The sequence below is a fragment of the Balaenoptera physalus genome, assembly GCF_965194825.1.
Source record: "Balaenoptera physalus genome assembly, chromosome: X".
NCBI lineage: Eukaryota > Metazoa > Chordata > Mammalia > Artiodactyla > Balaenopteridae > Balaenoptera > Balaenoptera physalus.
In genome coordinates this window covers 113,551,731-113,568,112 of record NC_138903.1, presented here as the reverse complement: position 1 = coordinate 113,568,112, position 16,382 = coordinate 113,551,731, and the positions used below count along the sequence as shown (strand labels likewise).

General features: G+C 51.1%; 1 protein-coding gene across 11 annotated transcripts in view; it reads right to left on the bottom strand.

The window, feature by feature from the left end:
• The window catches only part of BCORL1 (BCL6 corepressor like 1), a 61,058-nt gene that overhangs the window by 910 nt on the left and 43,766 nt on the right, over positions 1–16,382 (bottom strand). For 10 of the 11 annotated variants that reach the window (XM_082446104.1, XM_082446103.1, XM_082446110.1 and 7 more), the window contains 5 exons: positions 14,840–15,061; positions 12,561–12,727; positions 11,607–11,752; positions 4,656–4,733; positions 3,433–3,586 (listed from right to left, as the gene is read on the bottom strand). In XM_082446104.1, the coding sequence (XP_082302230.1) occupies positions 3,433–3,586; positions 4,656–4,733; positions 11,607–11,752; positions 12,561–12,727; positions 14,840–15,061 (767 nt within the window). The remainder of the gene's footprint in view (positions 1–3,432; positions 3,587–4,655; positions 4,734–11,606; positions 11,753–12,560; positions 12,728–14,839; positions 15,062–16,382) is intronic. The other variant, XM_082446109.1, reaches the window with a different exon arrangement.

Sequence of the window (16,382 nt, the reverse complement as noted above, 5' to 3'; positions counted from 1 at the left end):
GGCCCAGCTTTCAGCTAAATGGCGAGCACTCAACCCATGAGGGAAATGGGCCTTCCAGAACCTAAAACTCTGAGCAGGCTTCCCCAGGCCTTACCCGCACCCGTGACCTGGAATTTACCATCTGCTGGGACCAGTTCTGCCCCGAGCGATCCCTGCCAGCCTGTCTGGCTTCCCTTTCCTGTTCTCACTCCTGCTTCCCCTGCCTCCTTGTTCTCCAAGACCTTCCCCGGCAGAGGGGGAGCCGTGGAGAAAGGCCTAAACTGCGGGTAATCCAAAAGGCATTTCTCTTTGGCTCTGGAATGCATTAGACAAGTTTTTTCTCCAGCGGAGCACCATCATTTCTGCAGGGCCAGAGCTCACGTTACAGCTACAGCCAGTCTGACTTTGCTGAGCACACCCGACTGGGCGACAGCCTGGGGGCAGCTGGGAGGGGGGCTGCTAGCCTGGCCCGGGCCAAACGCTTGCTTTGACTAAACCACGAGGAAATGCTGCATCCCCATGTCAGTGGTCCCTGTTTCCAGGGCTGTCCCTCCTCGCCATTCGCCATTCCACTGTCCCACTTCCAGCCTTTACCACTTTTAGCCTGGACTATATTGCATCAGCCTCCTAACTGGTTTCCCTCTGCCAAGAGCCAGCCCCCACCCACCCTCACTGGGTCCTCTGTTATTCTTCGTTTTCTAAAAAGAATATCGGACCTTTTCACTCGCTCCCTAAACCACTTTCAATGGATCCCCAGTATCTCCAGCAAAAAACCCTTCAAACTCTTTAGCATGATTATCATGCAAGACCCCATTCAAACACGACCCCATTCAACCCCTTCAGCCCTGTCTCCACCCAATCTCCCTCTCTCTTTCACACACACACACACACACACACACACACACACACGTGCGCACGCGCACACTGTATCCCCATCCCACCAAGTGCCAGCCATTTGATGAAGGACTAGCCCTGTTTTCTGAACTTGAATGTCTCAGTGCCTTTGCTCATGCCACACCCTCCATCCTCCTCTCCTCACTGGCGCAGTGCAGACTCCCTGTCACCAGTGAAGCCTTCCCCCGATGTAACCGGTTGCTCATCCCATCTTCCACAGTCTCATGGCACTTGGCTTGTACCCCTATTATAATACCTGTAACAGAGCCCATTTCAGAAAGAATATAAAAGAAATGTAAACTGTGGTTCTCTCTGTGGCACAGGAATGGGGACTTGGGGTGGACCGGAACTTTTACTTTTCACTTGACACCCTTCTGAACTGTTTGAGTGTTTTACAATAATAAATCTGCTTAGGAACTTGGTCTTTTATTAGAGTTAATGGTATACTTGTCTGTGTCCTCTATCAGACTGGAGATTCTTTGAAGGCCAGAGCTATACTCTAGCCCTCAGGGTTTGACCTGGTACAACTGCTTAACACATGTTTCTGGAATTGAATGTTCTGTACAGCACCTAAAACTTCTACCCAGACCCACAGTCCTCATCCCTAAAATGCAGCATTTCTTCCAAATGACAATAACCTCTGTCATCTCACACAATCAGGGAATGGGGTGTTCTGGGTTAAGGGAAAGGGACTACAGATGCCAGACACTTGGACATCGCTTTCAAAGAATGGAGGAAAAACCCCCTCAGAACATTAACACTGGTGATCACAATTCAGTCTTGCTTTGATGAGTCAGAAGGCACTTCTGAAAGCCACAGGGCCTCGGAGTCATCATTCTACACACACACACACACACACACACACACACACACACACACACACACACACTTCTTTAAGAACATAAACGTTCACATCGTGCTGTAGCCGTGTGGAAGGGCAGATTCAGAAGTGGCGCTGGGGCTTCCCTGGTGGCGCAGTGGTTGAGAATCTGCCTGCCAATGCAGGGGACACGGGTTCGAGCCCTGGTCTGGGAAGATCCCACATGCCGCGGAGCAACTAAGCCCGTGAGCCACAATTACTGAGCCTGCGTGTCTGGAGCCTGTGCTCCGCAACAAGAGAGGCCGCGACAGTGAGAGGCCCGCGCACCGCGATGAAGAGTGGCCCCCGCTTGGCGCAACTGGAGAAAGCCCTCGCACAGAAACGAAGACCCAACACAGCCATAAATAAATAAATAAATAAAATTAAAAAAAAAAAAAAAAAAGAAGTGGCGCTGGAGGATGTAACATCAGGAAAACCAGCTCTGCTGGTACCAAGCTCTCAACGGAAAACCTGCCTGCCGCCCAGCTTGCTGAGTGGTGCGCGGCCCTCGGTTGCCCCGTGTTCTGTCCGCACCTAAAGCACACTACCCCGGTCCTTTTACTGCCTGGGGCCCAAGATCCTGTTTCAGAGAAGGAGGTGCTGAATACTTTGGAAGAATTAATTAACTGTGCAATACTATATCCCAGAGGCCCAGCCCCGCCCTCAGGGATCAGCTTATGCCCAGAAGAATAAGGACCAAAACCCCGTGAAACTTGATCCCTACTAGTGTCATCATAGAGGCTATTTTTATTCTTATCAGGCCAGGGGGGAAGGGATGCAAAGAAACTGTGGTCTAGTGGTTAGAGTCGTCAACTGAGGGGCTCCCTCACAGGGTTCCTAATCCATTGCCCCCTCCTCCCCGTCTCTCTATCAAGTGCACTTCATGTGCTTTCGTTTTAAAAAAATAGGGTCTGATATTTTAAAAATAGATATCAAAGAAAAAGTATCCTTAAAAGTGTCTGCAAAGGTATTTGAAATATGTGAAGATACCAAGAAGAGGACACTTAATGATGGAGGCCAAGAACAAAAGGACAGTGTATCCTGCATCCTCCTAACCAGTACAGCCACGGCCCTGCAGGCCGCTGAACTCCCTTCTGAATCATCAAATAAAGGTTAAATTGGGTTCAGTCTAATGCTAAGCATCAAGTATATCCTAGCCTCCGCAAACGGGTGATCCTCGTTATAATGTGCACGGTAATCTGAGAGGACAGCGGCCACGCCATCATCTCGCCAACATTAAGGCAATGAGAAACCAGCCTGTGGATTACTTAAGGACCCCGGTGGCCCCATAGCTATGGCAACCATATGTCCCGGCTTTTCCAAGAATCTCAATTTCAAATATTCTGTCTGGCTGTCCCCAGAAACCACAAAAATGTTCCAGAGATTCTAATAGTTCACCAGCCCAAATATCTCCCAGATCATCTCTTACACCCAGGAACAGGGCAAAAATCCTTCAGAGAGTGAATCTAGATTTTGGTTTTGGAAAACACACATAGTCAATGTACCTAGAGCTATTCTGAACATATCTAATCTGGGCTGGAAAGTCAGGCTGGACTTGGTCATATATTATCTTTCCTATGCTCTAGCACTTGTTCTCCAGGTCTCAGCTTCCTTCTGGAGAACTCCAGCATTCGCAGGGAGGCGGGCCAGGGTTGCCAGGCTGCTAGTGCTTGGTCCTCATAGATCTCTCAAACACTCACCCGCGGGACACTGACACCTGGAGGTTGTAGCAAGGGAGAAGAGGCTTGTCTGAGAGCTCGAACATAAAATCATCCTCTTCCACATCATCTCCTTCTTGATCGGAGTTCCCAGGAGGATTATGTAGGAGGTCACAGGCAAACCCTTCTTCTTCCTCTGTAAAGACATCATACAGGGAATTAGGACTTAGCTACATGCATAAAACCAAAGAAATGTTCCAACAAGACAAAGAGGTGCGGCGGTGGGTGATCAGGAGACCAACAACCAGATCCCCGGTCAGGGCCAAATGTCTCTCATCTCGTGGCTCACATCCTTGGGAGGGCACGTGAAAGTTCTAGCCCTGGGAGGTAGTACTTTGTGGCCAGAGATTCCTTATACTCCTCCACCTTTCAACCGGAAAAAAGCAAGGTGGTGTGAAGGATACGCTGCCCAATTGTTGGAGACAGAAGCCTGAAGATGTCATCAGCAGTCGAAGGCAAGGGAAAACACTTGCCCTTCAAACCGCAGCTTTCCCAAGCCACCAGACTGCCTGCTGGCGTCCCCAGAAGCCCGGAGGGGGCTCAGCCTGTTCCCTTCCCCAGCCGTGTGTTCGGGTGTGGCCTGTTTCTCCTGCTCCAGCTTCCCCCCAAGCTTAGTAGTGGGTGCCTCCCTCGATCTGCAGCCCCTGGTCCAATGCGTGAATGCCGGATGACGGCCACAGATAAAGGCTCACTGCTCTTCCAACAAAGGAAAGCTCGGGCAAGAAGGCTAAGGGCTCGGGAGACAGCAGCTATCTCAGAAACTCTGTGTGCATCTTGGGGGCAGGGCAGGGAGGGAATGGTAGCTGCCAGATGAGGGGCTGGGTCCCTCTGGAGTGTGAGCAATACCAGAAGAGGTGACAACGCACACAGGCGCTTCTGGCAGGGTTAGGACAAAGCAACGGAGGAGAAAGGGACTTGGAAAAGAGAGAATTTTTAACGTACCCAGGGTGGGGAGTGGTAGAGGGCTAATGACGGATGGCTTTCTCCAAATCAATGGCATCTCCTGGTTTTGGCCAACAAGTTCTGAGTCTGGGGGAGGCATGGGCTAGAGTGTGGGCTGAAAGGGTCTGTAAGCTACTAATGGGTGAAGAAGGGCTACCTCCATTAGGTCACTCCTAGCTTTGAGAAGAATCAGTGAAACCCAAAGCAGATCCCAAACCTCTGAGCCATAGACAAGGGTGGGAAGAATCCCACTTAAAGCTTACCCAACACAGAACTGCTGTAAAAGTCCCAGGAAACGCCAGGATCACCCTCTGCCCGGCCCTGAAGATCCAAGAGGTGATCTGATGAAAGAAGAGAGGGAAGTGAGAAAAGGAGGTAGGTTAGAGAAGGAATCTAGAAGCAAAGTATATCCATATGGGGTTAGGAGAATGGAAGATGGAAAGGAAGGACCATAAGAGGGGCTGGGAGCGACCCAAGAGAAATCCGCTTCCTGCTATCCATCAGAGGTTACAAACCAGCAGCCAACAGCCAAATCTAGCCCGCTTACTGTCTAGGTTTTGGTCCAGTGTTTTAAACCCCTATAATTTAATTAACTTCTAACATTTTAAAATCGGGAAATTTCACTTAAAAATTCGGATTTCCAACTTTTCTTGAAAAAAAATCAGGAGATCTGGCAACACTGCATCCACATTCCTACATGTCAACAGTTGGCTGGAGGGAGAGGCGACATGTGCGTTCTCCAATTCAGCAGGCCCCACCCAGCCTGCTCTGCTCTCTAACACAATCAGCCTGAAGGCATTTAGGCCTGCGACCCCTGCTTCAAATGATGTAGGGAATTACTCTGCAAGCAGAATCCTAGACCTATCCCAGAATTTCAATTCCCTGTTGGTCACAATGTTCATATATCCAATCGCGATCTTGCCAATTCAAAGTAAGATAAGGAAGCATAATTCCTTCTGTTTCATCTTTGAAAACATGGTGGGGAGGGGAATGGCCAAGTTTATCCTCATGAAAACCTATTGCTTCCACTCCTAGGTATATACCCAAAAGAATTAAAAACAGGTATTCAAATAAAAACTCATACATGAATGTTCCACAGCAGCTCTATTCACAATCTCCAAAAAGTGGAAACAACCCAAATGTCATTCAGCTGATGAAGGGATTAAAAAAAATGTGGATAAACACAATGGAATATTATCCAATCCTCCATTAGGAGGAATGAAGTACTGTTACACACTATAACATGGACGAAACTAGGAAAAAAGGAGGCTAAGGGGTTAGGACTCAGTGGTTTGTTTTTGTTTTTTTTTTGTTTTGTTTTTTGGCTGCACCACATGGCTTGTGGGATCTTAGTTCCCAACCAGGGATTGAACTCAGGTCCTGGCAGTGAAAGCACCAAGTCCTAACCACTGGACCACCAAATTCTCCAAAAAAACCCCATTTTAAACCTTTTGCTTACTTGATCTGAGAACAGACATCAGGTCACCCCTTAGCCTCCTTGTTCCCTAGCTAAGCACCATCTAGGTGAATTGTTTCACCTCTCAGCCCCACGTGGACAAAAGGCAGGTTTCCATGACAAATTCAACTGTGTCATCTGTGGGCACGTGGCCCAGTGGTTGCCAATATGCCACGTAGTACAGTTGGCAAGCTGATTTAGCTGTGACACCTGGGCAACAGGACAGGAGAGAGTCCAAAGGGCACAGGTGAGGTGAGGGTGCCCCCTGAAAACCAAATCCCAGGAGGAAGTTGGCAGCTACTCTTAAAGGAGCAGAGCTAAGCTTCCCGGATGGAAGGCATCGCCACGGTCCAATATACCTTCCCTTTGGGTCACACATTCTATCAGCAAAAATGCCCATCAGCTGTTGTGAGCTACTGAAAGCAGTCGTTTTTTAGCAACCTTCTAGGAGATGAAGGGTTTCTTCCGAGAGGAAAAGGCAGTCAGAGAGAAGCATTCAAGTAATGGCCGAGCAGCCAGAGCGGAAAACCTTTCATCATGTACATTAGATCTTTTGTGCATTCTATGTGAAAAAACTCTGAGGTCACGGCTGCCAGCTTATTTCCTCTTCTGTACCCTGTGCCATTTGGGAGTTGGAAGTAATTCCTTCCAAAGGCATCTGTCAGGTAGGTGTCTATTCTGTGCCTAGCCCTGTGCTAGGTGTCCCGGAAGATAAAGGAATGAGATCGTAAGTTCCCTAAAGGCAGCGCCCACGTCTGTCCTGTTCATCACTGCCTCCCTGGTACCGAAGCCCAGGTGCCTGGCACACAGTAAGAGCATAATAAACACATGGGGAAAAAAGTGGGCGGCGGGGCAGAAATTACTGTAAGGCGAGACTATAAAGTCATGTGCTTACTCAGCCTGGGTCCGGAACATATGCATTCAAGTGACTGCTGTCCCCCGCACAGGTCACACGAGGACTCCATCAGAGCAGCCCTTGCTCACCACATTCCTGGGGCTCCAAGCTTCTCTTGGAGCTGCCTTCAGAGCCCCCAGCACATTCCTCTAATTTTCCTCGCTGGCAACACATCTTTGTCATTTGCAGGTGAATTTGCCTTCTTGAGACAGCCCAAAGTTAACTGGCACAGGCAAAGATGCCAAAGTCGGAACAGGCCCACGAGTGGCTTACAAGAGGAACCATCAAGGTCTGCTTGACGGGGCAGCTTTGAGGCACGTTTCCTCACGTCTTCTCGTACAATCAGGATGAGGAGTGACTCCTTTTCCTTGATTCTCCCTTGCCGTCCCCTTAACTTTCAGTTCTTTTCTCTTACCTTGCCTTCAAAAAAGAACCCTCAGCCCAGCAATCCTGCTCCTAGGTATATACCCCAAATAATTGAAAACAAACAAATATTGAATCAAACAAATATTTGTTCACGCGTGTTCACAGCAGCACTAGGCACAACTGCCAAAAGGTGGACAGAACCCAAATGTCCGTCAGCTGATGAATGGATAAGAGACAATGTGATCTATCCATACGAATGGATATTATTCAGCCTTAAAAACATGCCACTACGTGGACAGACCTTGAAAACATGATGCTACGTGAAAGAAGTGAGACTCAAAAGACCCCATATTGTATGATCCCATTTATATGAAATGTCCAGAATGGGCAAATCCATAGAGACAAAGTAGACAGGTGGTTGCCAGGGGGCTGAGGGGGCGGGGCATGGTGGTAGAGAGCAACTGCTTAATGCGTATGGGGTTTCATTTTGGGGGGATGAAAATGTTTTGGAGCTCGATAGAGGTAGTGGTTGTACAACACTGTGAACACACTAAACGCCACTGAATTGTTCACTTTTAAATGGTTAATTTTATGTTATGTGAATTTTGCCTTGATAAAAAAACATTTTTTTAAAGTACTCAGTGTGAGCCGTGACCCTGGCAATCAGAGTTTCTCTATGTCCCAGGGTCCCATCGTACCCCTCCCCATCTCCTCCAACCAAGTCACCAGCTGAGGGACATGAAAGGAGAGAAAAACAAAAAACAAGCGGTCTTCGACATGGGGTCATATGGCTGAGGTCTCTGGCAGGAAAAACAAAAACCTGTGATTCAGTGACCTCAAGTGGTAAATTGCTAACCCTTTCATCAGTGGAAGGAAAAGCAGTCCTGATACTTCCTCCAATGCCCCAACCCAAACTGCAACAATTCCCCCCAGCTCCCACATTCTTTCTGACAGAGGACGAAAAACGAATCTGTTTTCCCTTGGGTAGGTTGGATATTATTCTTTTCTTCAAAGGGTCAAAGGGAAATCGGTCACATGCCTGCCTGTAATCTGGCCCAAGGAGGAGGTCTTCCAAAGGCCTCTCGGAGGGTTTGGATGGCTTGGTGTTCCGAGCCCAAGGACGAGAGAGAAAAGGTTCACTGTCTGACCTCCAGTACCCAGAACTGTACCTGAAACCTAACAGGTGCTCTATAAACTCACGAATGAACAAACGCATGAAGGAGCACCACTATACCCTTCAGGATCTCAGGAGAAATGGGCCTCGTGTTAAGCCAAGCCAATGTAGGAAAATCCACATTTTCAACCCACACAAATTACCAGCATCTTCTGCTTTACAGAAGAATTCACTACCGGATACCATCCCCTTGTATTTAAAAGAGGATTTGATTCCCAGACTTTTCCAGAGCAGGGGACTTGCACAAAACGAGGGATGCTCTACATGAGGCACAACCCTGATAATCTCTCTGGCTCGCCGTTTCTGCCCTTTACACCCTACAGGGACTCGCCTTCATTTGCTGCCCAGTGGGATCTCCACTAGGGGAGGAAGAAGACAATTAATCTATGGAGAATTTGGTCAGGCAAATGCTTGGGGATGAAAAGCAAAAAGCTTTTTAACTACCTCGGCCAGACAGGCAAGGTAAAAAGAAATCCGGAAGTCCACACGGACGCATCTAGGTGTAGGGGCCTCCCCAACCCTCAACCTCATGGTGCTTCCTGCAGCCACTCTACCCAGTGGTTCCTTGAGATTTGGGGCAGGGGAGCGCTATGGAGATGAAAAAAGAGAAATACCCGGTTCAAGGAATCGAAAAAGCTCCTGGTGATGGTTGCACAACATCGTGAATGTACAAAATGCCACTGAATTGTTCACTTCAAAATGGTCCTGTTGGGTGAGTTTCTCCTCAATTAAAAAAAAAAGGTGGTGGGGGGGGGGACTTCCCTGGTGGCGCAGTGGTTAAGAATCCACCTGCCAATGCAGGGGACACGAGTTTGAGCCCTGGTCCGGGAAGATCCCACATGCCGCGGAGCGGGCTAAGCCCGTGCAGCCTAGAGCCTGTGCTCTGCAACAAGAGAAGCCACCGCAATGAGAATCCCGCGCACCGCAGCAAAAGAGTAGCCCCCGCTCGCCGCAACTAGAGAAAGCCCGCGCACCGCAGCAAAAGAGTAGCCCCCGCTCGCCGCAACTAGAGAAAGCCCGCGCACAGCAACAAAGACCCAACGCGGCCAGAAATAAATAAATACTAAATACATTTATTTTTTTAAAAAAGGCCCTGAGTAATACTTCTCATCCCCCCAAAACAGCCTTTGGGCTCAAGTCCCTCCTCCCGGTGCCTGCATCTCCCGGCTGCCAAGGTCCTAGCCAGACTGAGCACTTTCCCTAACAGCCAGTCAGAGCTCTGTCTTCAATCGGCACTCAGTATTTGCATGGAAAAGAGGTGGCCCAGTTTTAACACTCCTTTCAGCTCCCGGCTCCCACTATGAAGTTATAGCTCCATGCCCATAAAGTTGAGAAACAATGTCAAGATTTGAATGAGGGTGTTCAGCCTGGACAGGCTAGGAAGTGCCAGAATTAAGAAAAGTCTCCTCTTGCGTCTGCAACACAGACTAGCATTCAAGTTAGTTTAAGGAGGCATCAAAAGGCTTTCTAGTAGTTGGGATTAGTTAACAGACATGAGAAGAAGAGAGAAAAACATGTTTATTTCTAATTCTTTAACTACTTAAAATGGCTTCAACATTCAAACTCCTTGGGGATTTTGGAGAAGGGGTCGGGGAAGAAAAGACTTTGCGTGCAATGGTGGTCAGAGACAGCTTTATTTGGACCCAGAGGGCCCCAAGCCCTCAGGAGGGCAGTCTCTAGCCCAAAGAGACCCCTAGATGAGACCTGCTGATCAAAGGAGAGCTTCGTGCAGTGCTTTTATCATGTTGAGATGTTCCTGTGTGCCAGCTTTTCCTGGGAATTGTGTGGAGTGCAGACAACACGCGTGCGCGTGGAGGAGAGTGCGTGCGGTGCGCGGCACGCAGGAAGAGGCCACAGAGGGTGGCTTGCCCCGAGCCCCGCGCCCCAGTGATGGTCCAGCTAAAGTGAACAAGAGTCCTCACTGCCCCAGAACAAAGGCCTGAAGGAGCATCCCCAAGCGGCTCCACCCCTCACAGACACGGGCCTGGGACCCCAGAGCTGGCAGAGGGAAGAGGCAGTCCTCCTGCTGCAGCCAGAGAGGCTGGGTCCTGCTGGGGGCGGGAGGCCTGCACACAGCGGGTGGCCAGCAGGGATGCATTGGTTTGGCTGCGGACTGGATGGGGGCTGGCCGAGCAGGAGTCAAGGGCTCCCTCAGCGGCCTCCTGTCACTCCCCCTCCAGCTTTTATTAGTACCTAGAAGGCAATTCCCACCTAGTCCTCTTTCCATGGGGACCTTTAGCTCAGGTTCCTTTGTTTCTTCCTCCATCATCAGCTACCTAGTTAACCTTTGTTCAATAAACAAATGAGCCCCTGGTTGGGAGCCCAGGACTGTATTGGGGGAGGCAGGGGGTGGGGAGAGTTGGGGACTGAGGCCACAGCCTGGGAGAGAGGGAGCGGCCTCGGGCGAATCCTTGGCCCTGTGGGCTTCCAGGCGAGAGGGGCTGTACCACAAACATTGAAGCCTCCGCGGAGGATCAGCAACACAACTCCCAGCTGCTCCATCCGACCAACTGCCGCTCAGGCAGCCTGAAGAAGTCACTGCTAGTGCAAGGGCCAAGCTGTGATGTCACGAAGGAGGCGGGGTTCCTTCATTCGGAGGTCAAGTCTGAGGAGATTCCCACTGAGCATGCCCAAGCTAGACTTCCCTCCTTCCCTCCTCCCTGCTGCCCAACTCGGCAGAGCTATCTAACTGCAGACAAACAGCTGTCATCCACTAATAAGAAAATAAATGCAAGTTGGCTTGTGGCCCTTGCCATGGGCCTTAACACTACTTTTCCAGAGGGGGCAGGTGAGGGAGGAGGAAAAAGAAGCAGGAGGATGCAGAGGGAACATCACAGTCGCCACAGAGTGTGAGGAAGAAAGCATTGGAGGGGTCCCAAGGGTTGGACTTTGATCACCAACAGGGAGAAAGTACAAAGTGCAAAAACAAAAGCAAAATGTTAAGTGTCACTTCTTTGCAACCGACATACCATTCAAAGCACAAGTCCACACATTTTGCCCCCAACTAAATCTACTAGTGGGGCTGCTGTCCCACAGGGAGGCCTCCCCACATACCGAGCGGGGAAATGGGTCCCCGCGGGCTACCAGGGCCCTGAAGAGGATGTGTGTGATGTGGACACTCAAAGCACAGGGACAAGAGGAAGCGACATTCTGACTTTTTAAAGTTCACAGAGATTTCTGAGCCGCCAGAAGAAAAGCCCGTGCAGAGGGCTGACGCCCCTCATGGGAGGTGCTTGAGATGGAGGGAGATGAAGGGCATCTCGGGAGCTCAGGGATCAGAGGCCAGACCTAGGAACGAGGTTTTGAGTCTGGGCCGTACTCACCGCTCAGAAAGCGCTTCATGGTGTCGCTGCTGGCCAGCTTCATGGCCGTCTGTCCTGAGTAGGTGGCCAGCGTGGGGTCAGCCCCGTAGGACAGCAAGAGCCAGATGGTTTCCAGGTTGTCGTTGACCACCGCATCGTGAACTGGCCTGCGAGGTGATACAGGGTGAGAACAGCAGGGCCCAAGTGGGAAGCTGGGTGTCTAGGCCTCACGCCACCTCATCAGGGAAAGCAAACTGAGATGACCCCAGTGTAACGTGGGTAAGACTTAGGGCAGGGGAACCACTTGCTGGCCTGCACTGCCCTCTAGCCCTACCTTTCTCCTCCCTCCCATTTCTCTCTCTTATCTTTCCCCCACCATGACGGGACAGTCCCTGTGGCACAATGGAGCTCCGCTGTTAGTTCTGGAGCTCAGGAGAGAACGGGCCCCTGACTGAGGATAAACTTAGAGCAGATGCTGGGGGATAGGAACGGAAAAACCCAGACGACTGCCCCAGAGCAGGGATGAGCAGAGCTGCTCCACACACCAGGCCGGTGGCCAAGCAGAGCCTACAGCCTTTGACCCAAGTCCCCCCACGCGGTATGCAACTTGTGTCAGTTTCACCCAGGAAGTAGTCCCTCGAATAGAGCACAGGAGAACGGGTGCAATTTCTTTAAGACAATGGCAGGTGTCTTTTTTTTTTTCTTAAGTATATAGACATCAATTCAAGAATCATATCTGGGATGTTACCCTAAGGTCAACCTCCCAATTCCTAAAGCCCGAGATTCTGCCTGAGACAGGTGCACAGGATGATCCCTAGACAACACCAGCCTCCCCTCAGTGAGCAACGTGCACTGGCCAGCAGGAACTCATCCAGCCTTGCCCTAAACCTGTCCGAACCGGGGCAGGTTCTCTTGAGGGAGGGGCTGAGCGGGGGGGGGGGGGCTGGCGGGGGGTAAGGGGAGCAGCCTTCTTGCCTCGTGCCGTCCTGCGCGCTGCAGTTTACGTTGGCACCGTGCTCCAGCAGGATGTTCAGGATGTCAGTCCAGCCCCGGGAGCAGGCCTCGTGCAGGGCCGTGTAGCCAGCGTTGTCACGGTGATTCACATCTTCACTGTCTTTCTGGAGGCAGTAGAGAACAACGTCCTGTGGGAACAGGGAGAGCACCGTGAGCAAACAGAGGCCGAACTCCGGAAATCACCCGAGTTAGGTGTGAAGCTCTCCAAATGTCCAGAGTCTCAGAACCTGCTCTTTAGTCCAGAGACTGACAGGCAAATCTCAAAATCTTTTGCCAACAAAATCAGTCCTGAGGTGCCATTGCCAGGGGCTCAACTTTGGGCCGTGTCCTCAGCCGTGGGGAGGCAATTCCAGTGACCGAGAATACTCATCTGGGTGTGGTTTGCTGGCGTGAGGCCCTCAGAGAGGCTCACCTGCCCACCCAGAGCTTGCACCCTCAGGCCTCAAGTGTCTGAGCACCCTTTCTGTAGTCTGGGGCTTTTCGAGACAGCCCCAGACCAGAGAAATGAGACATGTGCTGGCAAGCACAGCCCCTGGCAGTAATTCGAGAACAAGGAAGAAAGAATTGGTTTAAGTACTATCCCTGGATGCTGGTTTTAATTGTTTTAAGTACTATCGCTGGATGTTTATCCCTGGGCAGTCAATTCCAGCCCTCCCCTCAAATCAAGACTGTTCCAAGGATAAGCCAGTATGGTCACTCATCCGTAGTAATGATTAGCTTCCCTGGGCTGAGGCGACAGGACCAGAAGTGGGACTCCAGGCCGAGAAGCAGCCTAGCTAGTCTAGGATGAAGCTGGTGAACACGCTGACGGGGAGGGGAGAGGCAGCCCCTCTTCTGAGGGAAAGAGGCTGACAGCAGCTACCAGGGGCCTCTCATCAACTCCCCCAGGCCCTGGTGAGATGGGACTCAGTCGTCCTGACTGACAGCTAGCTCACTGGCTGGCTGGCTAGAGCTAGCGAGCGCGCGAGCCTGTGTGTGCCCACTGCCTCTACCCAGGGGACCACAAGGCCCCCTACCCTCCTCATCAGTGCAGATGTTGCCTCTTCCTCCAGGCCTCAGACTACTCCTCCCTCCCTCCCTCCCTCCCTCCCATGACAGGCTGTCCAACCTGCTCTTGCCCTGTCCTGATTGGTTGGCCTGTGGTTTCCTGTTGGCTGCTTTGGCCCCAGGTAAAAGAAGTTCACTTAAAGGGCAAGTGTTGGTCATCATTTTTTCTTTCGATCTCCCTTGGCAGCTACCCAGGCCCCCACACGAGGTGCTCGAGACAGATACGTGGCTTGCCAGTAAGACATTGTCAAAGCGGCTCTCCCGTGCCAACCAGGCTGGCTGGGAGTGCAGGTGTCTTTAAATGAGTCAGTTATGCGTGTCGGAAGCCTTAAAAAAAAAACAGGGCCTACTCTAAAGCCCAGCAGCTCCACCCTTCAGAGCAAATCCTGGGGAAATAAGTGGTGTGGCGGGCAAAGGCGCATGGTCAAGGAGCTCATATCAACAAAAATGTCCAACAAGGTAACTGAATGATGGCAAATGAGTCAGGCTTCTGCCCCTACCTTGGCATTTGGGAATCAAAAAGACTTTGGTGTGAATTCAGACTCACATGTACGTAGTAGCTGAGTGACTGTGGATGTATCACTTAACATTGCTAACCCCTGATTTTCTCACCTATAAAATGGGGTTAATAAAACCTACTGCCATAGGCTTACAGTGAAGATGAAAGGACACGACGTAATGAGAACTCAACACGACAAAATAAACACCAGCTTCCTTTCCTAATTTCTTTTCGATCCATAGGGAAGTAGCATAAGGTCGGGTGAGCTCATCTCTGCCCCTCCAATGTACTCCTGACCCCCCCACTACCAGAAGCCGAAACGAGGAGAAGCTGGAGAGGGATGTAAAGAGTGAGCAATGATCACCCCCGTCCCTGAGTGGGGGAGCCACGGCACCGGGAAATTCAAGACGACATAAAAACCCCCAAATCCCATTTCTGGCCTAGGAATGTACTGGATGATATTGTGTTACCATTTCAATTCTGTTCATCCTAAATTGCCTTTCAAAAGGGTTTGCATTCCCACACACCACGCCAGGGTCAAGGTGGCCTCAGAGGCCGTCTGCGCAGTAGGAGGAGGCCAGCCTGGGCTCAAGCCCCAAACCAAGCCCTGCCCAGGCCACAGAAGAGCCAGTGGCGAGAAGCTTCTCCACAGATGCTCAGGCAATGGCATCCTGTGGCTGGGGCGGCTCCTTACCTTATAGCCAAGACGGGCCGCCCGCTGCAGGAGGGTCTCGCCAGCATTTTTGTTCACTATGAGCCGACGAGCCTCTGGGGGGATCTGCCGGGCTGCAGGTGACTCAGAGGCCTCCTCTGGGCCAGCACTTCGGGACTTCGAGGGCGTGCATGGTTCTGTGGGTCTCGCTGGGGTGGGAGATTTGGGAGAGCGTGTCTTCTGCTGGCTCCAACGCCCTTTGCCCTGGAAAGCAGAGACGCAGTCCTAGATCAGCACAGGTCCCCGCTCATTTCTACCTGGTGAGCAGACGCTAAGGGGCTCAAGTCCTCAACCCCAGAAACCAAGGAATAACGACAGGATTGGAAAGCGCAGGTTGAGGAGACATCCCAGCCTCTCTCAAGCACTCTGCATGCCTTCTTTACCTGCCTCAGTCCCCGTTTATTGTGGTTTTTACAAGTCATCTCGATAAATAAGCGGGAGCAAACTCTCAGAGTAAAGAGAAGTGGAGACAGCTAGCTTTGACTAAAGAGGCACGGCTGTGGAAGCCTTCACTCTTGTTGCAAAAACCTTCCCCCCACATCCAACCCTCACCAGGTTTTTCCCACCTCTCACCACACTGTGTCCCCGATCACACTCATGCCCACCTGGGATGGTGGAAAGCGATCAAGCTCACGAAGCAGACAGACCGGGTTTTGAATCCTGCCTCTGCCAGCCGCTAGCTATAAGACCTGGGGCAAGACCCAACCTCTCGGAGCCTCGCTTTTTCCCTTGCGGGGTCTTTGCGATAATGAGCTAGAGCAGCTCCAGAACAATGCACAAGGTGGGTTTTCACAAAACGTTAGTGTCCTCTCCTGATGAAATGACCCCTGCGTGTCTCCTTTATCCTCCCATCTTGAACTGGAATGTCTAGAGCAAGTTCCCATGCCTGGCCCAGCACGGTTTAGTGAGTCTATAGGGGCAGGTAACTTGTCTCTTTCAGATGAAGGGAGGGGACTTCAGATGGGGAGGAACTGTGTTCGAGGAGCTGTACTCGAGGAACCAGACCCAAGGCGCCTCATCTGCACCTGGACCTAAGTTAGATGATGAGATTCGAAACCTGGAGTTGATACCGTAAGCGGACAAGACTCTGGGGGGGGCCTTGGGAGAGGAGGGTATGACTTGCATGTGGAAGGGTATGAATCACTGGGGGGCCCGAGGACAAGAATGTGCCTTCATCAGACTTTAAGATGGCCCCTGATGATCCCCACCTCCTGATATTCATGCTCTTGTGTAGCCCCCTTCTGCACTGGAGAGGACTGATCTGTGTAGCCAACAGGAGAAGGCAGAGATGACGGTGTGTGACTTCCAAGGCTAGGTCCTAAAAGACAATGTTGCTTCTGCTTTGCTCTCTTTTGGATCACTCGTTCTGGAGGAAGCCTGCTGCCAGGTCATGAGGACACTCAAGCATCCCTTTAGAGAGGCCCACGGGGCAAGTAAAGGAGGCCTCCTGCCAACAACAAGCATCAACTTGCCACCATGTGAGGGAGCCACTCTAGAAGCAGATCCTCCAGCCCCAGTCAAGCCT